Below are 23,624 nucleotides of genomic sequence, written 5' to 3' on the forward strand. Positions count from 1 at the left end.
TGGATTTGCCACTTGAAGGCCTCAGAAAAAAACACTTACAATGTGATTTAAAACAACAACAACTTTACATTGGGCTACTCTCCTTGAATTTAAAAACAAACAAACAAACAAACCATTAGGTAAAAGCAGAAAAAAGCTGAAAATCAGGTGTTTTTGACATTCTCTTTCACTTTTCTGACAGTAGATCAGAGACACTGGCCACAAAGTTGCACAGCTCCATACCTCCATCTGCTGGCCACATGCAGCTCCACTAATGGCTGTGGGGATTAAGAGATTTATGACCGTCAGGTCAAAATAGATTTCAAACATTTCCAAAGTATTTCATTGGTCAAACTGAAGAGTGACTTATCGTGACGGATTTAGCCCAAAACATTTAACTTATTTGTGTTGCCTGTATCAAAGACATCGTACTAAGTTAGACTGTTTCCACTTCAGTAAACAAACAAATCAAATAAATGAGGGCAAATGATAGTGATGGGACGTTCTGTATCGAGGCTTCGGAGCGTGTGTCGAGTAATTGAGGGGGCGTTTCCGCGAAGCGCGTATCGAGGCTTGCTTCATTTATGGGAGGAGCTGAAAATGATGACGTCCGAAGCCTCGCTGCCCGGCTGTACCACGTGACTGGTTCATGAAGTGGTTCGAACTTTGCCACGAGCTATGACAGATATAAACCCCTCAGACTTCAATCAAAATGTGGGTGTTTGATGGAGAGTTGTTAGTGAGAGTTTGGAGACCGTTTGGAGGTTTATGAGAGTGAGGAGAGAAAGTCAGGAGAGAATGGAGCCAGCTAAGAAGAGGAGGATGTCCTCCCCTGTGTGGGAACATTTTGATCTTATTCCTCCCAACAAGGTATGTAAATTTCTACAGAAGATGTATTTTCATGATACTGATGGTGCAATACAATTTATGTTGAGCTGTCTTGACTTTTGTACAAGGTGAAGTGTTTGCTATGTGCCAGGGAGCTGGGATATAACAACAACACCTCATCCATGCTTAGGCACTACAGAGCTTTGCATGAGAATAAGGGGAACACCGATTGTGGAGCAAGACCAGGTGAGCCATCAAATGCAATGATAATATAGCATGCAGTAATGTTACTAAATGATATAACAATATTATACAACTGTTATAAGTTACGTGTGTGATATTTATATCTGTGCTTTATGTTTATTGTCTTTCCTCAGGAGAACAATCTCAAATAGATGAAGACCTGGTTAGCATGGTGATTGAGGACTCCCAGCCATTTAGCATTGTGGAGGACAAAGGATTCAAAAGATTTGTTAAATCATTAAATCCTAGCTATGTTCTCCCCACTAAAAAGGTCATAAAAGCAGTGAAAATTTAGTTTTTACTGAATAAAATGTGAACAGGCAGGACTGAGGCTCAAAGCCTCAGTGTGTAGCTGTCCATACCTCAACGTTACAAAAGCACAACCACTGTCCACACCCCAACCACACCTCACCTCACAGTAAATGATCATTTCCATTTCAAGCATTTCCAAATAATCATTTCCCATACTGCCAGTATAAATATACACAGTATACTGCCATCACTACAATATACATGTTTTACACACTCCTTTTGTTGTTGACATTTACAGGCTGTGTGCAAAATGCCACACTCTTCAAATTCATGCCAGCTATTATTTTTACGTCCAGTAGGTGTCCTGCTAGAGCAAATGAAGCTTCATGAAGCTTCGCGTTGGGGTGAACCAATTGGATGAAAAGCTTCAGTGCTTCATGGGGCTTCATCTGCCCATCACTAGCAAATGATGTTTGTTTGTTTGTTTGTTTGTTTGTTTGTTTTCTTCTTCTTTGTGTTTAACGGCGGTTGGCAACCAACGTAAAGGAGCATTATCGCCTCCTACTGTTCCGGAGTATGGGTCAGACACAAATGATGTTTTATTGAGTTGGGCCAAGTTTCAGTCAGCAGAGCCACACCTCCTACAGGTGCACTCACTCACTCTGATTGCCTCTCCCTGTATTCGAACCAGCTGGAAATTGTATGGCTTCCTGATGACCAGCAACATATAAAAACACATAACTTCTCTCTGCTTAACATTTTCTCATTTCCTTGCAAATCTACTCTAGGTCTTTTCTTGTGAAACAGCTGAAATGGCTCTCAATGGTAAAACTGCAGTAGTGACCGGAGCTGCGATGGGAATAGGAAGATCAATAGCTGAACTTCTTCTGCAAAATGGTGCCAAGGTAGTGTTTGAGATCAGATATTCTTGTGCTTCACATTTTGAAGTGCTGAGGTTGAATACTTTTTTTTTCCTGCAATAAATGAGTAAATTTGTGGTGATGAATATGAGCATGTAACTGCGAGAGTAGATAAGTTTGTTAGTTTTACTAGTCATAGGTGAGTAAAATCAAATACTCTAAGTAGACTACTGCATGGCCTATTTAGAGTTAGAAAGCGGATACAGGTTAAGTCAGCATGAATGAGTTTGATTTGAACTGCATCCTTTTATTAAGCTGCCTTCAGTTTGTCCCCCCTGGTCTGAAGTTGGTTGCCCACCAAATTACTGTATTTGTGGTGTTGGAAGGTGGATGTTGGAGGGGAAACTTGCTATCCATTTAATAGCATTTATTATAGCTCTTTCACTAAAAATGGTAACACTTATGCTTTTTAAACTCTAAGCAATGAAATGTAACTTATTTTTTGGGTTGTATTTGCAAGAATGGAATGCAAGGAAGACTCTGATGAAATTTTCATCCTCACTGAGGAGGGATGGAAAAGGAACAGGTTCCTGACCTCTTTTAGTGTCTGTGGCTAAAACCCTTCATGGGGGTAAATCATAACATTTCACTGCAGGATGTGACCAAAAACAAAATGCTTAATGTGTTGTCCTGCACATATAGGTGGCCATCCTGGACATGAATGAAACTGCAGGACAGAGTTTAGTTGAAACCCTGAACAAAGAGCACGGACCAGACCGAGCCCTGTTCCTGCTGTGCAACGTAGAGTCAGAAGAGGAGATCAAAGGTAACATGCATACACAACAAAATGTAAATGGTGGCGGCAAAGGCGTGTGTGTTCTGCTTTCCTTCAAATACTTGTAGATTTAGTTTGTTCCAGTCAGTGAATTTTTCTCGAACTCACCAGCTTGAGTCAAAGTATGAGCAGTTATCAGCAGCTGGAGCTCCAGACCATGAGAAATTACTTGCTCTTCATGTGGGAGTCAATGAGCCATCAGAACTTTACCAGAGCACAGGGGTTTTGCTAATGTAGATGCTGCTAATAAAGCTGATCAGATTCTGGAGGTAGTTGTAGTTGGCATGCTTCTGTAGTCCGCTTAAAGTTGCTTCATGAATTGGGAATGCTGCAACAGTTCTTGTAGTTCCCAATAAACAGCTAGAGATGAATTTGTCTTTTTATTGTTGGCTTGAATTTTGTCACTTGGTTTTGAAAGGACTGTTATTCCTGTGGTGTCTCAAGCTGCCTTTCAGAAAACTGTAGAAACCTTTGGTGGAATTGACATCCTGGTCAACAATGCTGGCATCTTCAATGAGATAACGTGGGAGAAGACTATTGGCATCAACCTTGTAAGAAACACTCACATTGAGCTACTCAAAATCAGATATGCAAGAGATTGCAAGTGTCATGGATGCCTTTTGTTGTAGGGTGGCTGTATTAGGGGGTCTTACCTGGTTATCGAGCACATGAACAAGCTGACTGGGGGTCGTGGAGGGGTCATCATCAATGTGGCATCCATGGCAGGTAAACTTATGTATTTGCGTCTAAACAGACCATTTCATGCATGGTGGTCACTTCATTTGAAATGATGAACAGCCTGAACTATCAGGACTACTTTGACTGCTAAAGGAAAACTTGAGTTGAACTTGAACTGCAACCCATCCAACAGGTATTGGCCTTCTGTCTTGCTGCCCTGTGTATACAGCCACCAAGCATGCAGTGGTTGGGTTTACTCGAGCATTTGCGGTAAGGAAACTGACACAATTTCAGGAAAAATCAGTTTCAATTTGTTTGTACTGTCTGGAGAGTCAATGTAAGCTGCATGTTGGGCTTAGTGGCTACTAGGGCAACTGTGCTACTGCTATAACTTGCATGTTCAACTGCTCATTAACACATTGTCTAATCAGCCAGTAAAAGTCAATTGGGTCAATATGACTTGAGGCTCAAAGAGACATCAAAAGAAATATGATTGAAGTGATTTTAAACAAGGCATGGTGGGTCTGAGTACTTCAGAAACTGATCTACTAGGATTTTTCCAGCACACTTTAGGGTTTACATAAAATGGTCTGGAAAGAAATCAGCGAGCATCAGTTGTGAGCGTAATGCTAGGTCAGAATGACCAGACTAACACGATGGCAACAGTAATTCCACCAAGCACTTATTGCAACAAAGGTATGCACAAGGGAATGGACTGCACCATACACTGAAGCGCATGGTATTGAAGAACTGAAAACTGAAACTAGAAATTGCATGGATCATCCTGCTTTGTAACGTCAGTTCATCCTGCAGGTGGAATAACAGGGTGGAGGATATCCTGACACACATGATTACTGTTGCTATTCATGTCATGCCTCTGACCAGTGTGGCAATCATCTGATGGTTGCTGCTAGCAGGAGAACATGCAGGTCACAAAGCTCAGTTTCTCTTCGGTGTTCGAGTGGACTCGATCACCATCTTTCTCCTGTGACCATTTTTCAGCCCCTTATTGAATCGAGAGCTACACAAAATGTAAAACTTTCTTACTAGGCTGCCTCAGTTGCATCAGGCTATGGTATACGGATGAATGCCCTCTGCCCAGGATTCGTTAAAACGGACCTCTTCTCCTCTATCAAGTCCAAACTGGGACAATTCTCCAACTTGGCAGGTGCCAACCAGGAACTGATAGAAAAACTTGGCGTGTTAACGTGAGTCTAAAATTGTACAAAGCCTTAAAATGTCTGTGCACATGGCATTATGTTTTTAAAAGTATTTTGCAGTGGAAATGAATATTCATGGTAACTGTATCTCTTGATGCAGGCTTGCAGAAGTCGTCGAGGGCTTCCTTGAGCTCGTGACAGATGAGACCAAAAATGGAGAAGCTCTCCTAGTTCTCCCAAAAGAGAAGAAATATGCAACTTTTTCAGCATCACCCACTGATTAACTCATGACAATATTTCAAGTCTTTCAGGCAAGAGTTTCAACTTCTGTACAATGTATGAAATGTACTGCAATAACAGATTAAAATATAAAATCTGTGTGGGTGTTTGATCTGCAACATCCTGCCACTGGCAAATTTCGGTCTTGTTATTGCACAAGACTGACACTTAAACCATTTGACTGTAGGAGCTGCTGAACTTGTGTCACAACACACCGCAAAGATGTAGTGTCACCTGTATCTAGCTCCCCCTAGTGTAACTTTTTTCTTCCCCTATTTAAACAAACGCACGCCTGACAGGGACGTAGTCAGTCACTGTACCGGCGTAGAATAAACTAATATATCTGAACAGAAATCAACTTCCTCTGCCAATACCCGAAATGACAAACCACAAGGGAAAATGCATTGTCACTGCAAAATATCACACCATATGTTTGAAGGCACTGCAGTCAGATCTCACATAGATACACATGGGTCTCTGTATTAAGAATTAGTTATCACCCACAGTCAGCTGTGAAAGGGAAGTCACCAAAACAAAGATGTGTTTTTAAAAAAAGGGGAAGCTAGTCTGCACTCACAAGAAGTATGTCTAGACAATGGTTTTATCTAAAAGGTTACACGGCAAGGTGGACTAATGTGATTAAAGGCTACGAATGAAATGAGAAAGGACTGAAAGAAGCAGTCACAAAATCAGAGTATTTGATCAAAAACCAGCACAATGTGGAGCCCCCGAGCCTTCATACAATTGGTATTAAATGCGCAAGAGCCTAAAACAAAGATGTACTTAAACACTTGCTATTACTAATAGTACAAAAGTTTCAAAGGAAGAGTATACATTAATCATTCATGTCACATTGTTGCTCGGCAGATTTATCCATAAGAACACTTCATATTTGTAGATTTATGTTTAAAAATCAGTGAGTTACTAAGTAATTAAAGCTTTTTGATGGTATTGAGAACTTTGTCTTTCAGCTGCTTCCTTAAGGGGTCGGCTTAAGAAGTACTCTGTACCACTAATACTACAGCTTTAATTACTTAGTATATCGCTGATTTTAAAATGGTGTGTCACGATTTGAGACAAATTATCAATTTAGAAATTCAGAACACATATTTTTATTTTCTAGTTAATGCAACAAAACAGGTTTCAGGTTTTCATGTACTTTGAAACTGCAGTTTCTTGTAAATGTGCCTGTCTCGGAATCAACTTTCTTTTGTTTAAATGTGTTACAGGCTTAAAATCAAACAGATGTGGCACTTACCAGAAAACATTTATCACAATGCATGTTTGAGGTATATATATATATATATATATATATTTTTTTTTATTCCAAAAAGTTTATTTAACACAATTATATGGGCTACATATTAACTTAAAGGATATATATTTAAAAAAAAAAAATCGATACTATCAGGTTAGTACCAATCAGACACCAGCGTTGGCATCGATACTATTGATATTTGGATCAATCTGCTCATGTTTACTCCTTGTTTGTAAGTGGTTACTGCAGTGGATGGATGTGCAACACTCAAAATATACTTACATTTAATTGTCTCCTGGGAGTGCAATGACACAAGGCACAGTATTCTGGTAACATGACTAATCACTGGCCCTATCCATGTGTATTATCCAGTTATATTGGGGGTGGTAAAATTAACAGTACTCCTCTCCAGGGACTGTGATGCTGGAGCAGTCATTTCAGGGAAATTGGTGTCACCCATGACCCCCCTCTAAGCACACCCCTATGATGGAGTTTTAGGCCTACATTAAAATAAATACATTAATTAATAAAAAAAAATACAATTATTAATCATTTTGAGAATAAAGTTGAAAATCTATTTTGAGAAAATCGACTGATTAGTTTTTTGTTTCAAGACAAACTGCTATGGTAGGTATATCCTCCGACTTAGTGAACTTGTACTTCAGAATCGGTTTTAGTAACAAGTAAATGGTTTCTCTCTTAGCACCTTTTTTTTTTCTCTCTCTCTTTTAGCACATTAACACAGTGTGGTGAGCCGTATAAGGACATTGAAAAGATGGTGCGGAAAGCTGCATCTGGTCAAACGGAAAAAAACACAAACTCCAAAGCGTGGATTTGTACAAAATGAAATGGCGCGTAGTGAACAGAGCCGAGGTTATCGGGGATGTATCACAGGACAGCTGATCAGTTTGTTTAATTCAGTCATCTATACGAGGCGTTTTGTAGAGGATACAGCCGCTTAGAATTACGACTTTATTCTTGAAATTTTGACTTTAGTCTCAAACAGAGATGGGCAGTAATGCGTTACTTGTAATCCGATTACTTTATCAAGTAACGAGTAAAGTAAGGGATTACTATTGCAAAGGGTAATTAGATTACTGTTGCTTTCCCATAAGCACGCTGCGTTACTACGTTACTAAAACGGTGATTTTTTTTTTTTTTTTTTTGGCCAGAGAGTCTCATAACAATGACGTAAACGAGTACGACTTTCGTGGCAACAGCTGTGTGCAGATCAACAATGGATACTAGTGCGAGAGAGAGTATGAGCGTGTAGCGTTTAAAGCGTGGAAGTACTGACCTTACTTTGAGTTTGATTCCATAAAAAGTGACAAAAACATTAGCGTCTGCTGCTCACTGCGTGGGAAGAAAACTTCTTTTTACAGCAAAAAACCCCCCTAAACTTCCGAGCAAGCACCAAATATGCTACCACTGGAATGTGAAACTGCCATATCCTTACACTGACCGCTGCGACATACCTGCACCAGGGCAAACCGCCGCCTGCCCCACTCCTGCTATACAGGTGAAAATAGAGCAACAGGACCGCTTTGATTTTATTTATTTTCTGCTGTGTTTTACGTGCATCTATTTGAAAGAGTGAGTGTAAACACAAAAAAATATTTTATTTTATATGCTGCAATATGCAGAAAATAGGTTTAAATGTTAAACAAATTTCTTCCAGTCAGAGAATGTTGCATATAATTTAATCTTTGCTTGATGCATAAAGTTAAAAGATTAAAACTAATAAAACAAGTTTTAAAAAGAGACTTTTTCATTTGATTACATTTTATATGATGGATTATGCAGAAAAAGTCGAATTGGGTTGAAAGTTCTATTGCTTTATTACCTATTTAGGGTGTAATTTATGTTTTAAAAGGTAATCAGTAACTAATTACTTTCAAATAAGTAAAGTAACAGAATTACTTTTTTCAGGAAGTAATCAATAACCAATTACTGATTACTTCCTGAAAAAGTAATCCTGTTTACTGATTACTTATTTTTGAAAGTAATTAGTTACTGATTACCTTCAAGTAACTTGACCAACATTGGTCTCAAAATGGTCAGTAATATTTGTTTTTCTTAATGTGGCCCTAATACCCCTTCAAGCATTATGAAGCCATACAGTACTTAAAATATACTTCCATTAAATTGTCTCCTGAGAGTGTAATGACACCACGCACAGTGGTCTGGTAACATGACTAATCACTGGTTTTATCCAGTGGCATTGGGGGTTGTAAAATAACTGTACTCTCCAGTAAAACCCCGACCCCCCCTCTCGTTACGCCCCTGCTGCACGCACCATCGAAAAATGACCGCGAGAAGAGTTTTTGCACAGTTGGGATGAATAGGCTGGTCGTTAACTGTGCAGTTACCAGTTACTCACTCTGACCGCCTCCAGTCTCTCACTCGACCTCCGCACGGTTGCCACACGTTTGAAGCCCCGCGCGTCTTCCTGGTGGGCGGCGACAGATGGGCTAGGTTTCATTTGACGTAGACGTGACGTCGACGTAAAGCGCGAAATTTGACTGGCGGTCGGAAGTGAAAAAGATAAGCGCAAAATCACAGACAGACAGTACGCAAAATGCCTATGTCCTGTTGTGTTTACGGATGCTCCAGTAGGTCGACCAGAGAAACTGATAAACGGTATTTTAGGGTACCAAAAATAGCCCAACGAAGAGGAGAAAAATGGAAAATTCTAACCGAAAAACGTAGGAAAAAATGGATTTTAAATTTACGTTTACAGTCGGGAGGAGCAGAGTCTGCCAATGCCCGTGTCTGCAGCGACCACTTCGTCAGAGGTAATGTTATGTTTGCAAACGAACTTATTAGCATTAGGTTGTCCTTAAATTCTCGTTTACTTAGTGCTTTTAAGTTAGTAGTCTAATATTGACTTGATTGGGACTATAGGCTGCCCAAGTGCTTTGGATGACGAAGAGTCGGAGGACTGGGCTCCGACGGTCAATCTCGGCTACGAACGAAAACCCAGATCAGAATCAGTTCTCAAACGAGAGAAAAGAATGAAGCTTAAGGCAGAACAGCATCGATGTGCAGAGGCGATTTTGGATATGCAACAGACGGCTGAGAGCCCGGATTTGAGCCTAGTGACAGTGGAGAACCCCGAACTGCAGCTTCCAGCTGAGAATCCACAACCAGAAGACTTCAGTGTGAATGAGACATTCACTTATCCAGGTAAGATATTGTGCTGAGATGTAAAACAAACAAGAATCATGTCAAAGAGAAAAAGATGCCATTATCTGTAATGATTATGGTCCAAGTTACATATTACATGTTTGTGATTTTTTAATCACAGAGTAAATCCATACCATTTTATTCAGAAAAAAAGAAAAAGTGGCACTTATTACCGTCAGGCACACACCACAGGTTTTTGTACACTGCTATGGTTCTTATATTGCCAGATTCCAGACAGTCTCCTTTCACAGATAAGTAAAGATATCCGTAATGTAAGGTTTCTGTGGTGAGAAATAGGGCTGGGCCATATTATACCGTTCACGGTAATACCGGTATAATGTTAGGCAACGATAGGAAAATGAAATATCGCGATAGAATGGGAGTAAAACGCGCATGCGCAGTGCCTTTGTTTTCATACGCACATGGCCGATTGTTGAGTGAAACAGATGAACCAGAATTGGTTTGTAAAAATGGTGCAACTGGTTTGGTGTTTGTCCGTCAGATACACGACAAAGCACATTTTTTTGCAGAACATGCAAGCGGCCGTCGTTATTGTCGTATTTGTCGGACTAAGATGCTCTTAAATCTGGGAGTAATCTGGGTCCTAAACTCCGTATACTTCAGGTCAAACAACACTGCAGCATCACTTAGAGTTAAAAACTGTCTAAATTCTTTCATCTTTAATAAAACGATCAGCATTGCTGCTTTACCAGGTGTAACTATAAAGTTTAACTTCCAGGCATCCATGAAAACAAAAGTTATTACATTTAACGGAGTTAGAAGTTAGCAGGAAGCTAGCGGAAGTTAGCTCGCTAGTTTCGCTAGTTACCTAAGCATGATATTGCATGTTCTGACTGAGAGATTTCTGAAAAAAATCAAACGTACAGCTCTGCTATCACTTCCAACATAAATGAAGACAGGAAACTAAACAGCAGTGACGTTTGTAGGGTTACTGAAGTTGGGCTAGCTGGTATATAATGATGTGCTACGTGATCGCTAGCGACACAGCTATGTTAGCATAACATAAACAGTGAAGCTGGAGGACGAACACTAACACTTTTCCACTTATAAAAGTTAACGTGAAGGTTCTTCATGGTTAGAGACAAATGCAATCGCATGGCAGGATGCTGTAAACGGACCAAACTTCAGTCAGGAGAACAACTGAGATAATCCATCCACAATACGAGGTTAGTCATTAATATACTGCAACAACATGGGAATAGAGCAGCTGCCAGAGAATTCAACATTAATGAATCAATGGTACAGAAGTGGAGGAAGCAAGAAGAATGAGTTTAATAAAGTTTGATTTATCTGACTGCTTTGTTTCGCTTAATGTGCCTTATAATCCCGTGCACCTTATGGTCCGAAAAATGCATACTGCACCTCTTTTTAACTTCAGTGGATATTATACATGGTTATGCTCAGGATATGTCAGCCCATTTCTACTGGAAATGCCTTTTGGTTAAACTTTCAGCAAGGAATTTGCATTTGCACTGTTACATTTTTATAAAGCTTTAATGTACATAAAAACCAGCTTCTTGTTTAAGTGAAAATAAATGGAAGGTTGTCTTTTTGCGCTAGTAATGTTGTGGAGTTGTATTTTGTCTCGCATCAATTATATCGTCGGTTATATCGTTATCGCAAATTTTCAAATATATATCGTGATAAATATTTTTGGCCATATCGCCCTGCTCTAGTGAGAAACATATAAATATATTTTTTGTTTAGACGCAACATGTTTTTTTGTTGATTAAAAAAAATAATTACATTAAATTAACATAGTGAATTAAACACATTACACCAGATTCTAATAGCCCACTAAAAAACTCCTACAGTGAAAATGAGTAAAAATTGAGGTTGCCTCTATTATGCTGATTATGCTCCCCCACTGTTATATTGCAGGCTGTGCGGATGCTGGATGCCAGACAGAGCTGACGATGGATGACATCGAGAAGATGGAGGATGTTTTGAGACAGAACACAGCAGAGCTGGTTGATCTTCGGAGCAAGGCTCTGGACACACAGTTCAGCCAGGAGGCTTTTGAAAAAAATGAAGACAAGACAAAGTTCTACACAGGGCTCCCCAACTTCTTAGTTTTAATTCAGATTTTTGAACTGTGCGAGCCCTATATCACCTCGGGACCTATGTCTTTGTTGTCCAAATTTGAACAATTCATACTAGTTTTGCTGAGGCTGAGACTAAATCTGCCCCTGAAAGATTTAGCTTTCAGGTTCAATATTTCTCTGTCCACTGCTTCTAGAGTTTGGCATAAAGTAATTGACATACTTCATAAAAGGTTAGAGTTCCTAATTGAGTGGCCAGAGCGACATGTTCTTCAAGCTACGATGCCACTGAGTTTCAGACAGGCATTTGGATGTAAAGTGGCTGTGATTGTTGATTGCTTTGAAGTCTTTATTGAGAGACCATCTAATCTTCTTGCACAAGCTCAAACTTGGTCCAACTACAAGCACCATCACACTGTAAAATTTTTGATTGGTGTTGCCCCCCAAGGCTACGTCACTTACATATCTTCTGCCTGGGGAGGGAGAGTTAGCGATAAGCAGATCACAATAGAGAGTGGCCTCCTAAAGAACTTGTTACCTGGAGATATTGTCCTTGCAGATCGTGGGTTCAATATTGGCGATAATGTGGGGTTTTACTGTGCTTCACTACAGACACCGGCATTCACTAAAGGGAGAAAACAGCTGTCAGCCTATGAAGTGGCAGAGACAAGGAAAATAGCCAATTTGCATATCCATGTTGAGCGAGTCATAGGTTTAGTCAGGAGGAAATATCAAATTCTGCAGAGCAGGGCTATGCCAATAGAGAACATGTCCACAAAGCCAGGTGAGACACATGCATTGATCGACAAGATTGGGGTAATTTGTTGTGCCTTATCAAATCTCTCCGAGTCTGTTGTCCTACTGGAGTAAGGGGGGTGGGTGGTAATCAATCAGTTAAAAAAAATTAAATGTCTTGTCACTGTCACGGCTCACAGAAGGGGGTGGAGAGGAAGAGTAGTGTCCAGTATCTGCTGCTTGGCTCTGGTGATAAGTAGAACAGGGTAGAGTAATAGTAGTACCTAAGTCCTGACTCCTGATTAGTCTGTAAATGTTTTCAAATGAAATATTTTTCTCCAACTGTCATATTGTGCTGGCAGTTTGTACAGTATTATACTGTGAGATGGATTGCAATCTATTTTGTTTATTTGTTTAAAAGTCTAATCTTGTAAATAAACCACCAATGTATTATTATGCTGCCTCAATAGCATTTAATCATTGTGTAGTGTTACACAACACTTAAATGACACAATTAAATGTACAATAAAATTAAATGACAATTTGTGCTCTAATGCTACGTCAGAGCAAATACAATAGCCAGAACTCATAATGACTACCATCAGGTCATAACAATATTCAAAATGTCATTATGTTGTCGTCCTTTTATCACATTACACATGTATGTTTGTAACTTGCTGTCCCAGTATTTCTGGGAGTATACTGTTTCTAAAAAAACACTCAACTTTAGGAATCGCATCATCCCAAAACTCAAGGTCAGGCAAAATCCTTTCAACAAATATGTCATTGCGGTTCCACACAACAAAGTCACAGTACTCTGCATTTGCAATGTGAAGCTGTGCCTGAATTTGGTAATAGTAGTCATGAGTTGGGTCCAGTGTGACATTATCCCCGTCACTGATGAGGCAGAAGCCCTTCTCCCCAGCACGCATGCGCAGGTTGACCGCATCTTTCTGAGAGTGTGGGCACTAAAATCACAGTGATGAGAACAACAATCAAGATTTATCTGATGAAACAGTGAAGAAGCAAAGATGATGGGTGTGGTCTGTGTTATCATAATCTCTCATTGCCCAAAACAAATGTCTATTTGACACAGACAATAAAGCCTCATCTTATCTTAATTGAACAATAGATTAGAAATTAGAAAAGGTATTTCCTGCATTTTTACTCAGTTCACTGATTCTTATGGAAAGATGTCACACCTATGGCCTTGACTACAACAGAGTCAATACCTTAATCTCGCAGATGCCAGTTCCATGACAGTCACAAGTGACTATCCCATCAGGGGAGGACCCCATGTATGGCCACTTGGGGTTCAGCCAGAGACCGCTGTCCATACATGAGAAGCCTGCATGCTCCTGGCTCATAAGCTTCTCATATGCTCCTCTGGCTTGTGCTTCATGTTTGCATCCATAACTATAAACAGTACACATGCCAAACATGAAAAGGAAATTATTACTTAGTATTGGATGTGTAAAACAGTAAAGTGATGTATTATACAATATGCCATTACCCTAAACTATACTTAGTTCTTACCCTGTATAACCCTAGCCGTATAAGCCTATAACTAACCTCCATCTTCATAACACTTTTTTAGTTACAGTTATGGACAGTTTCATACCCCAAATCTTAACTCTGCCTTACCCTACATCAAACCCTAAATACCTTGTAGCAGCTGTGGTGAACCTATATGCCTCTGGATAGCATATGGCCTTGATCAAGCTCTTTGATGGTTGCTGGGGGTTGGTCTTAAGAACTTGTTTCAGCTTAGAGGCAGTTACGCGTCCAGCTCTTTGCCTAAACCAAATACTGCTTGCACTCTGACTTCGAGTCGCCCTCTCTACAGCCTGGACTTGGGACAGGGTGAGCTCTTCAAGCTGGAAGTCCAGGCATAGCTCTTCAAGGTCTTTGGGGGGGAGCTGCAGTGTCTCTGGTGTTCTGTACTCAGGCACAGTTTTAGGAAGCATGCTAGACTGGGGGACAAATTCTTTGTGGTAAGGTTCCCTAGACATCAGTGCTGCACTCCTTGGACAGTTTTTGCTTAAACTCTCAAAAAACCTACAGTATGTCTCTGAATCTCTCTGCACTCTTGGGCATGGAAGTGATTTCCCAACCTTTTGTGTACTTGTGCAGCCATCAATGGAACACTCAAGCTTTCGTTTTTTTGACTTTGCTGAAGAGAAGTCAATCAGAGTTACTGGGCAAGCAGGAATCTGGAAAAATTAAGCCAAAGAAGATCATTAAAATTTAAAAAGCTCTTTTCCAAAACGCTATATATTCGTTTCCAAAAATATTCGAAATTGAACAGTGATGGCAGTGGAGTGAGTATGTGTGTTTTAGGCTGGGTATAGTGGTTGGTTGGCAGTGAAGTGTGTGTGTGTATGTTGGGTGGGGATGGAGGTGCCATGTGCTGGGTATAAAAGGAGTGGAAAGTAAGCAGTTCCATGTTGATGAAAATGTGGTGTGAGGAGTTGTGAGTATTGAGGAATGCATGAGAAATGTGAATATATAAAGTGCTGCAGTCAGGTGTGTGTGTGTGCGCAGAAAACAAGTGCTAGGGTGTTGAGGCATGCATGAGAAGGGTGTGATATACAGTATACGGTTCTGCAGTCATGGTTATGTTAGTCATGAAAAAGGAAATGGCTTTTAAATGCTGTTATAGCGTTTTGGAATAGAACTCTTCATTTATTAAAGTACTGCCTTTTGTCTGACCCCTCACCTGCAACCTGCCCGGCTTGATTAGATCTACCTTGATTAGATCTAGCTTGAAGCCCCCGCCGGTATAGCCTACAGGGTCATTGAGGCACTCAAGCTTCCCCACCACGACAAGGTAGCAGTATAGGGGAAGATATTTTATCCTACTGTCACATGAAGTCCCAATATAACATTCTTTATCCTACATTTTGCTTTTTGGCTTACCTTTTTAACATGAGATGGCATCAGCCACTTGCACTGCTCTGATGTGCATGTCGCTCTCATTTTCACCCCAGCTTCAACTGCAAAAAGAACAGCTCCAACGTGCGAGCATGATTCTGATAGTCTGGAAATAGAGCACATAATCTTTTTAACATGAAATGCAATATTTACAGTACATTTTGATGATGCATAGCTTACTAATACTAATGTGCAATGGCACTTTATTTGAAGTAACATGTTTATTCATTAACTCTTTCTCAACAGCCTATAGAGAAATCATTATCTAGGTGATGACATGACTGAATAGTTCTACCCTCTATCTGAAAAATGCATCTGAGTGTCATGAGGGATCTAAGGCAATCACACAAATTCTTAGCTGATGAATTCTTAGCTAAAAGAAAACACTCTCTCCCCACTACTACTGAAGTACACCTGCAAAATGCTAGCAGTGCCCTATGCGTATATGTGTGTGTGTGTGTGTGTGTATGTGTGTGTTCTCATTGCAATAACATCCTACTTAATTAGGCTACTAACCCTGCCATACAATTGCAATGAGCTGCAATCACTTCTCCATCCTCCTTTGCAATTACCCAAGTCTTCAGAGGTGTCTCGTTAGACCGCTGAGAATGGTTTACCTTGAAACAAACAACTGTCACTCTAACGAAGTCCTAAGGATGTGGCATGTTTGTTGACGTTAAAGCCGCTACCGCTAACTGTTAGCGTGTTTAAGATAAAGCAATATAAGAACAAACACTCACCCTTGCAAACACCAAACTGTATCCATCACGGAGACGTTTTGTTCAAAGGTTGTGGACCCACCCGCTGACAAAAAAATTGTACGCCTCCAGACTCTTGAAAGCTTTCATTTGCTGCCTAGTGTAGTAAGAAGTCTGGAGGACCAAGTAGTTGGTGATATCCACAGCCTCGATAGTAGGCAAATCCTTTACTTCTGTGGTGTATTCGGACATTTTCAAAGAATACGGATCACGTCCGATATATTTTTTAACTATCTGTTTATATCTCTCCCGAGAAACGGGGTCTAAAGTTGCACAATAGCTGCTCTCCTGACTCTCCACAGTGTCCTCCATGTTTACTTCCGCCCTCCACTCAAAAATCGCGCTGCCTCCGCACGTCATCAGAACCACGTGACCGCAACCCAACTATTTAACATTCTCTTAGTTCTTTGCGTGTGTAAGGAAGCTGACCACCTCCTGGCTCTTCTTAATAAACAGCTGAAATGGCTCTGGGCGGTAAAACTGCGATAGTGACAGGAGCGGCGATGGGAATAGGGAAAGCGATAACGGAGATTCTTCTGAAAAACGGTGCTAAGGTAAAGATTAAGCTCGGACTTGGATTTCTTTTGTGTGTGTGTGTGTGTGTGTGTCTGTGTCTGTGTGTGTGTGTGAGTGAGAGATTATATGTGTGCGCTTGTTGTAAACAGTGGTGTAGAAAATATTAATTTACATTTACCGGCACCCTTTAATTGAAAAAAAAAAATAGCAACTACAAAACAACCGTCGAAGAGTTGCCAAGCTGTTGACACCATGCCAAATTGTGACACATTAACTGGTAACACTTGACTAGCAGCATGTAGTCCATGACTAAATGTGGAAATTCACTTGTTGCACACGTCTCTCTTTTTATTTAAGTTTTTTTTTCTTCATTTTTTTGTTGCTGTTTTCTTTTATATTGTGTTTTTAGTTGTTCATGCCCCACAGCCTGTGGGGCAAAGAGCAGCTGGCGATGGAGTCAGCAAGAGCCTGTATATTTAGGGGTGTCTGAACATGTAGGTGTGCCCTTTACTTAAAAAAAATAAACACCTTGCAAAGCTGCCAAGTTTAATCTTAATCCTTGTCTTAGATTAAATGTGGAAATCTACCTGCCGTGTCTGTTTTTGTGTCAGCGCTGCATTTGTTATGTGGTTGTTGTTTATGTATTTTTAGTTCGTAAAGGTTGGGTGTGGATGAAAAGTGGGCAAAATATTGAGTTTTATGGAGAAAATAAAACGGCACACATTCAGAGGTGACACACATGCAGTGTTGGGAAGGTTACTTTTAAAATGTATTCCACTACAGAATACATGCCCCAAAATGTATTCTGTAACGTATTCCGTTACGTTACTCAATGAGAGTAACGTATTCTGAATACTTTGGATTACTTAATATATTATCATGCTTTTTACAACTGCATGAATGTACTATTGCTGTGTGATTTATTACTATTACTGAAGGTCAGAGGCTCCGAACCACAGTAAAGGGACCTCTGGCTAATACATCGGGTTCCTTGTCGGGCTCGTAGCCGAAAACTAGCTTTACTTTATTGTCTGGGTCAACTTCGCTTATGAGACACAGAGAGAGGCGTTGAAAGGCTGCTCCAACGGAACTTATTGTTTCAGAGGAAAACAGGAACACGGTGTACAATTGAGTCTTAATAGCTTACTTACAACTGGGCTCTCAGGCACTCTTCTTGGCTGCAGTGGTTATTATTATATTTACATGATACCAGCTCCCGTTTCTGCTCGATGACAACTTCTTTCTACTCTGCTTTCTACTTCCTTTTTCTCTCTCCCCCTCCCTTTTGCATAAGTCGAGGAATGTGTCAGGTTACATTTCACTGTGTGTTATACTTGTATAACTATGCATGTGAACCTTGGTCCTTGAACCTTCCTGTCAATAGGTTGCCGTCCTGGACGTGAATAAAGTTGAAGGAGAGAATCTAGTTAAAGACCTGAATAAAGAGTATGGAGCAGACCGAGCCCTGTTCCTGAGCTGCAATGTTGAATCGGACGAGGAGTTCAAAGGTAAAGCACACAAACCTGGAAAAACATTGTGAACGGTGGAGGTACCGAAAAGGGGGAAACAGCTGGAAATGCTAAAGTAAATGGGTCCCTGGCTCATCCTGAAGTAAACAACTGCCGAAACACATGAAACTGATCAAACGCGCTGTGATTTCGTAGTATGTGTTCCAGGCGGCAGATGTTCACCAGATGAAAGGAAGTTTCCAAAATTTGGGGACATTTTGTCTTGAGTCATGCAAGTGGCATTTGATTGCGGCTGAAAATCCACATTCAATGAAAAGGGAGAGTAGAACAAGGTCAGTGAGGTCTGAAAAAACTGAGTACAAGGGAGAGGAGAAAAGCACAGCAAGATTTATATCCAACAACAGCTAAATTGGGCTTGTTTGTTTCATATAAAGGTGGGTGGGAAAGGTCAGCATAGTTGTAAAGTGACTCTTGCAAAGTTAAGTGACTCCTGTAAACTCTCTCAGCTGCCTTTCAGAAAGCTGCAGAAGCCTTTGGAGCAATCGGCATCTTGTGCAACAATGCCGGCATCTTGAATGAGGAGAAGTGGCAGGATATGATCTCCATAAACCTGGTAAGAAGCTGAAAGCACAACAGACGTGTTAGATTTGCTCTGTCTCAAATGGGATTAATTGCTGAAGATTTCAGAGCGACATCTAGGACAGTTATTGGTCTGACATAATAATGTCACAATAATATTCCTGTTATTCATTTCACAACATTTTATATGCAGGCAAGTGTTCATAGACAGTTGAAAGATTTTCGCCAGATATAAAGTTTGTGTTGTAGGCGGGTGTTATTAGGGGGACTTACCTGGCGCTGGAGCACATGCGCAAGACGAATGGAGGTGGAGGAGGGGTCATCGTCAACATAGCATCTATGGCAGGTAAATACTGTTTAATGGAAACTTGGAGAGATCACAGACAAGAGTGTTAGAAGTCATGAAATTCAGGTTTAAACTTTAATCTTTTACAATGATTGATACAACCCGTCCTACAGGTCTGGGCCCTCTTCTTACCTGTCCTGTCTATACGGCTACCAAGCACGGAGTGATCGGATTTACTCGAGCCGTTGCGGTAAGAAAGAACTCCCCATGATATTGTTCAAGAACATCAAGACGATATTTGTTTGCCTTGTGATATGCTAGCTAGCAGTCTCTATGAACATGCATGCGTGATGCAAGTTTTGCCTTAGTTTTTTGTATTAAGTAATCACATTATGAAAACATCTGAAAGTGCAGGGTGTTTTTTGGTGTGGCCTGTCATTGTGTGAAAATGGTGGAATTGATCAAAAATCTGATCGGTGTGGTGAATAATCACTGTTTCTTATGATCTAAGTTAGAGAAGGTAGCTAGCCTTGTGCGTTGTGGTTGTTTCTGTCGCAGCATAGTTGATAGTTAAACAGCCTTCAACTACACATGGACACAACTCGTATGCATCATCAGGCAGAATTAATTGAGAAGAGGTGAGACGTATACTTGTACACGCACACACAAAACCCCCAAAACAAAAAGTCCTACAAAAGTTCAGAAAAACTAGAACCAAAACCTAAGAAACACATAAAGCAGGCAAAACACAGTGCAACTTAGCAAAAATGTAATAAAAGGACATAACTGTTTAGAACTGAGCATAACTGATGAGTTGAAACAGCTGGGTAACAAGAAACAGCTGGAACTAGTCAAGTCCAACTAACTCGGGGATGCAAACTACAAACGGTGCTGAAAATCAGATATAAACAAAAAAACAAACTAAGAATGAAACAGCATCAAATAATAAACAAGAATTTAAAATTTAGCAAAAACTCAAGGTCCAGCACCCAGGACCATGACAGCATGTGTGAATGCTCCTTTAGTCATTAAGAAGCTGCTGGTCTGATGATAAAGTTACAAGCTAATCTTTACTGGTAGTACTTGCAAAGCTACATTTTTGCAGGGCAAGTACCAACTTGCCCTCTCAGAAAATGTGCACTATTATCATATTAGGATATTGTGTAATGTGTCTTAGTAAACAACAATGAAAAGTAGTTATCCATGATTACTGTTTTTTCTGTTGGATAACAAGGATATCGAATAAAACACACACAACTGATATTAGAAGCTGCACTCTTAATTTGTTGTTATTTGTTCTGCTTTCAGTGGCAATAAAGCTATCCTCTTCTATTGAATTAAATGGCAGTGCCTTGGTTCAGTAGGTTTAATAAAATACATTAGATTAAATTAGATTTATGATATGTGCAATGAAATCATTTATAACAGCTACTTTTTGTTAGTGTTCCTGTGATATTATGAAGACTGGCTGATTTAGTGATATGTAAAACCAGTTGTACACTGGTGTGTTGGTGTGCTGCCAGATGGTACTTCATTAGAATAAGCATAAGCTAAATGAAGACATCCATCACCATATAAGTGACTAACCACACAAAAAAAAGTGTCATTGCAAATTAGTTGTACCAGGAATTGTCAAGGCAGTGTCATTATTTTATTTTGAAATCCTTCCTCAAGATACTACCCCCCCCCCCCCCCCCCCCCCCTTACAGAAAGCTATGTTGTTGAGTCATTCATCTGATAGAACACAGTTATGCATTTATTATTAAAGTGACCACAAATGTCAGTTTTTGAAAGATGCTATGGTCGTGTAGTATCTGATCTGTAGCTGTATGGACAATAAGAGCTTTTCTTCTATACACCAACAAAGTGGATTTTAACATTTCTTGCAAACTCTCAATGTGACGTCCAATTATATGTTGACACAAGTGAAGGAGGTTCACTTTCGGCTCCCAACCGGCTCTTCGGGTTGTTTAGTTGATAATTCTATATTATCAACAACAATATAAAATTATACACACAATTATGTGTAAATTATGTTGTCTCTTGTTGTTGCCCCTGGCTCTCTTTCTCTCCCTCCTGCTCAACATTGTCATATTAGAAAGTTATAGTAGTGAAAATGAGTGACACCAAGAAAAGAAGCAAAATCTGGAACCATTTAAATTTTACTGACAATACATAGGCAGAGTGTAGAGTGTGCATGAAAAGGATATCATGCACAGGCACCTGAGAACTGTCCACCCATCAGTGCAATGGGAAGACGAAACGCAGTCAGTTGAGTGTGATATTAATGAAGATGCCAATGTATCTACTGCAACAGGTGTCAAACTCCAGGCCTCAGGGGACGGTTTCCTGCAGGTTTTAGATGTGTCCTTGAGCCAACACAGCTGCTTTAAATGGCTAAATCACCCCCTCAACATGTCTTGGGGTTTGCCAGAAGCCAGTTAAATCATTTCGAGGTCAAAATACTCATCATTTTTGAGGATTTTAAGTGCGCCTTATAGTGCGGAAAATACGGTAGTCACTAACTGCAGTGGATTCTCACTCAAGTATTAAAAACAAGCCTCAGACTTAAAATAATGTTACTCTATCCTACTACTTTCGAGCCTCTGAAAGTGGGAGGCTGTGTTTAAACTCTACTGTGTTGGTGTATTAGAGACAAAAACAATGGGTTGTCCAAAAATCTGCTGCTCATGTTCATTCAGTGCAGAGTTATGAATCAACATGTACATGCGCTCTATGTGTAACTCCAACCTACTGCTGTTTTTTTTCCAATTTAAAATGCCCAAATAGTCATCTATTGATCTCCGAACACTTGAGAAATATATATAACCTGCATTTTAATGCCTCCGATTAGAAACAAACAGTAACTTAATGTTTATGTCCGTGCTATGCTTTACTTAAACCAAGAAGGCTAATTATGTGAATTTTTTTTTTTTTTTTAACTAGGCTGCCTCTGCAGCATCAAACTATGGAATACGGGTCAACGCTCTTTGTCCAAGTTTTGTTGGAACCGAACTTTTTACGACAATCGAACACAAACTGGGACAATTTGCTCACCTGAAGGGTGTAGCCAACCAGCTTGTGGAAAAGCTTGGGGTGTTAAAGTGAGTAATTTTCTTCTGTTTCTTGTTAAAGCAGTCATAAACCTTACAACATCGACATTTTGTTTCTCTGCTCCATCTGTATAACTTGATATAATAATGTGTACATGCATATTCACTGATGTCACTGTACCTTTTTGATTCAGTACACCTGAGGTAGCAGAGTGCATCCTTGAGCTGGTGACAGATGAGACCAAAAATGGAGAGGCCTTCATGGTGCGCACAGAAATGAAAGGTTACGTCCCTTTTCCATCACTAAGTAGCACCAATAAACCTTGAAACCATCATGTCGACATCGGATATCATTCCTTAAGTATGTAACAGATATGTGAATAATAAAGAAAAACCAAAAACCTTCAAGCATAATTTCTTGTGTCTTTATTTAAACTGCTGTAACCAACTGGAAATCTGACAAAAGTAGAAAAAGGTTATCTAGGAGACCAAAACTGCACCTGCTCTGCTAGATTACACATTTATGAATCTGGTTCGTATGAGATAACTTCACTCTGAGATGGAGAAAGATGTAAGAAAGACAGGACAGTAGAAGAAGAAGAGTGGTTAGAATCAAAAGTAAGGAATTTTAAAGTCAAGATAGTTCCCAACGTGTTTAAGTACTTTATGTAAAAGTTGTCTGTGTAATTTGGACAATTTAGTGTTTACTGGGACAGAACTGCAAACCAGGTAAGACACATTTCTGATCAGTCAGCCATAGTTTAACAGAAGTAACCAATTTGTTTAGGTGGGACAGAACTGTTATGTTTTGCACTAAATTTCTTAACATTTAACATATCACAGGTGACGTTTAGCCCCACGATAAAGCAGCACAGAGGATTTTACATTTCATTTTCTAATTTTAAACATTTTTCAGTAACAATCATATTTCTAATTAATATAGTGGATTTTTTTTGTTTCCTTAAACGTGTAGGGCACACTATAGCAAGCAGAGCAAACCATGTTTTTGTTGTTATGTTAGATACTTTTCTTTCGTCAGTGCAAGTTAGTATGGAAGTGCTTATTAACATTTTTCTTAAATTTATAAGAAATATTTTCTGCATCATGATGCAACATTGTTGTGTGCGGGGTTACATATTCGCAGACCAGTCAGGGGGCTGGTATGTGGCCTGCTATGATGAATCATGTTTTCTTTGACGTCACATGAAAGGTGTGTTTGCCATTATTTATTTATTTATTTTTTTTAAATCTTCCTGTGTAAAAGTCAAAATACAGAAGGATTATAATGAAAAGCTAAGTAACTACTACAAAAAACTAAGTATGTCCTTTCTGCTTCCATAGGAATTAAGAGGTTAAGTATGCGAAGCTCATCCGGTGTCTGCTACTTGTGAATTACTGTCTCACTGCAAAATGATTCACAAGTAGGAAACATTCAGATGAAGACATTTGACTTTGTGGACATCACCCCAAAGTCAGACTGTAGATCTCAGATCAGCCTCAGTTAGCACGAAAGACTGAACAAGTATTCCTTTTTGGAAGGGTTGATAGAGTTGTTGGAATGGTTTCTCTCCAAAAAGAACAAGTCAACACAAAGTTGACACGTCGCAGTCATTAAGTCAACCATTAACTCCTCTGTATACCAAAGTGTTCTAGAGTCAAATGTGAGGCCGGCA

General features: G+C 39.8%; 3 protein-coding genes and 1 long non-coding RNA gene across 7 annotated transcripts; 3 read left to right on the plus strand and 1 right to left on the minus strand.

The window, feature by feature from the left end:
• Nucleotides 1-1,983: 1,983 nt before the first annotated feature.
• Nucleotides 1,984-5,213, plus strand: LOC101476467 (15-hydroxyprostaglandin dehydrogenase [NAD(+)]). The gene is made up of 8 exons (XM_004561783.4): nucleotides 1,984-2,002; nucleotides 2,091-2,207; nucleotides 2,865-2,988; nucleotides 3,442-3,548; nucleotides 3,627-3,723; nucleotides 3,869-3,945; nucleotides 4,726-4,883; nucleotides 4,996-5,213. Exons 2-8 carry the CDS (start codon nucleotides 2,115-2,117, stop codon nucleotides 5,117-5,119), a joined length of 780 nt encoding a protein of 259 aa, XP_004561840.3. The 5' UTR covers nucleotides 1,984-2,002; nucleotides 2,091-2,114; the 3' UTR covers nucleotides 5,120-5,213.
• Nucleotides 5,214-9,855: 4,642 nt separating this feature from the next.
• On the plus strand, nucleotides 9,856-12,812 carry LOC112435448 (uncharacterized). Its single transcript, XR_013100626.1, has 2 exons — nucleotides 9,856-10,745; nucleotides 11,461-12,812. It is a non-coding gene; the product is annotated as an uncharacterized LOC112435448 (long non-coding RNA).
• Nucleotides 12,596-16,325, minus strand: LOC143420868 (uncharacterized). 4 transcript variants are annotated; one of them, XM_076889371.1, is made up of 5 exons: nucleotides 15,807-16,325; nucleotides 15,276-15,396; nucleotides 14,022-14,569; nucleotides 13,589-13,772; nucleotides 12,596-13,324 (listed from the first exon to the last, which is right to left on the minus strand). In XM_076889371.1, the coding sequence occupies exons 1-5, from the start codon at nucleotides 15,812-15,814 to the stop codon at nucleotides 13,010-13,012; spliced, it is 1,176 nt and encodes a 391-aa protein (XP_076745486.1). In that variant the 5' UTR covers nucleotides 15,815-16,325; the 3' UTR covers nucleotides 12,596-13,009. The 4 variants fall into 4 exon arrangements, 3 of the variants coding, with proteins under 3 accessions (XP_076745486.1, XP_076745485.1, XP_076745484.1); XM_076889370.1 differs by having other exon boundaries at nucleotides 16,031-16,065; XM_076889369.1 differs by having other exon boundaries at nucleotides 12,597-13,324; nucleotides 15,276-16,325.
• Nucleotides 16,326-16,419: 94 nt separating this feature from the next.
• On the plus strand, nucleotides 16,420-22,359 carry LOC101476170 (15-hydroxyprostaglandin dehydrogenase [NAD(+)]). The gene is made up of 7 exons (XM_014409257.4): nucleotides 16,420-16,602; nucleotides 17,949-18,072; nucleotides 18,540-18,646; nucleotides 18,862-18,958; nucleotides 19,072-19,148; nucleotides 21,845-22,002; nucleotides 22,146-22,359. Exons 1-7 carry the CDS (start codon nucleotides 16,510-16,512, stop codon nucleotides 22,276-22,278), a joined length of 789 nt encoding a protein of 262 aa, XP_014264743.1. The 5' UTR covers nucleotides 16,420-16,509; the 3' UTR covers nucleotides 22,279-22,359.
• The last annotated feature ends 1,265 nt before the right edge of the window (nucleotides 22,360-23,624 follow it).

The sequence above is a fragment of the Maylandia zebra genome, linkage group LG10, assembly GCF_041146795.1.
Source record: "Maylandia zebra isolate NMK-2024a linkage group LG10, Mzebra_GT3a, whole genome shotgun sequence".
NCBI lineage: Eukaryota > Metazoa > Chordata > Actinopteri > Cichliformes > Cichlidae > Maylandia > Maylandia zebra.

What these genes read in the sequence shown, in the direction of transcription:
- LOC101476467 (XM_004561783.4), top strand. Translation starts at nt 2,115, where the DNA reads ATGGCTCTCAATGGTAAAACTGCAGTAGTGACCGGAGCTGCGATGGGA. An exon ending in CAATGTGGCATCCATGGCAG is followed by an intron (nt 3,724 to 3,868) that starts GTAAACTTATGT and finishes CCCATCCAACAG; the next exon opens with GTATTGGCCTTCTGTCTTGC. An exon ending in GAAAAACTTGGCGTGTTAAC is followed by an intron (nt 4,884 to 4,995) that starts GTGAGTCTAAAA and finishes CTCTTGATGCAG; the next exon opens with GCTTGCAGAAGTCGTCGAGG.
- LOC143420868 (XM_076889369.1), bottom strand. Translation starts at nt 15,509, where the DNA reads ATGTTACTTCAAATAAAGTGCCATTGCACATTAGTATTAGTAAGCTAT. An exon ending in TTCACCACAGCTGCTACAAG is followed by an intron (nt 13,773 to 14,021) that starts GTATTTAGGGTT and finishes TACTGTTTATAG; the next exon opens with TTATGGATGCAAACATGAAG. An exon ending in CTGGCATCTGCGAGATTAAG is followed by an intron (nt 13,325 to 13,588) that starts GTATTGACTCTG and finishes CTGTGATTTTAG; the next exon opens with TGCCCACACTCTCAGAAAGA.
- LOC101476170 (XM_014409257.4), top strand. Translation starts at nt 16,510, where the DNA reads ATGGCTCTGGGCGGTAAAACTGCGATAGTGACAGGAGCGGCGATGGGA. An exon ending in CAACATAGCATCTATGGCAG is followed by an intron (nt 18,959 to 19,071) that starts GTAAATACTGTT and finishes CCCGTCCTACAG; the next exon opens with GTCTGGGCCCTCTTCTTACC. An exon ending in GATTTACTCGAGCCGTTGCG is followed by an intron (nt 19,149 to 21,844) that starts GTAAGAAAGAAC and finishes TTTTTTAACTAG; the next exon opens with GCTGCCTCTGCAGCATCAAA.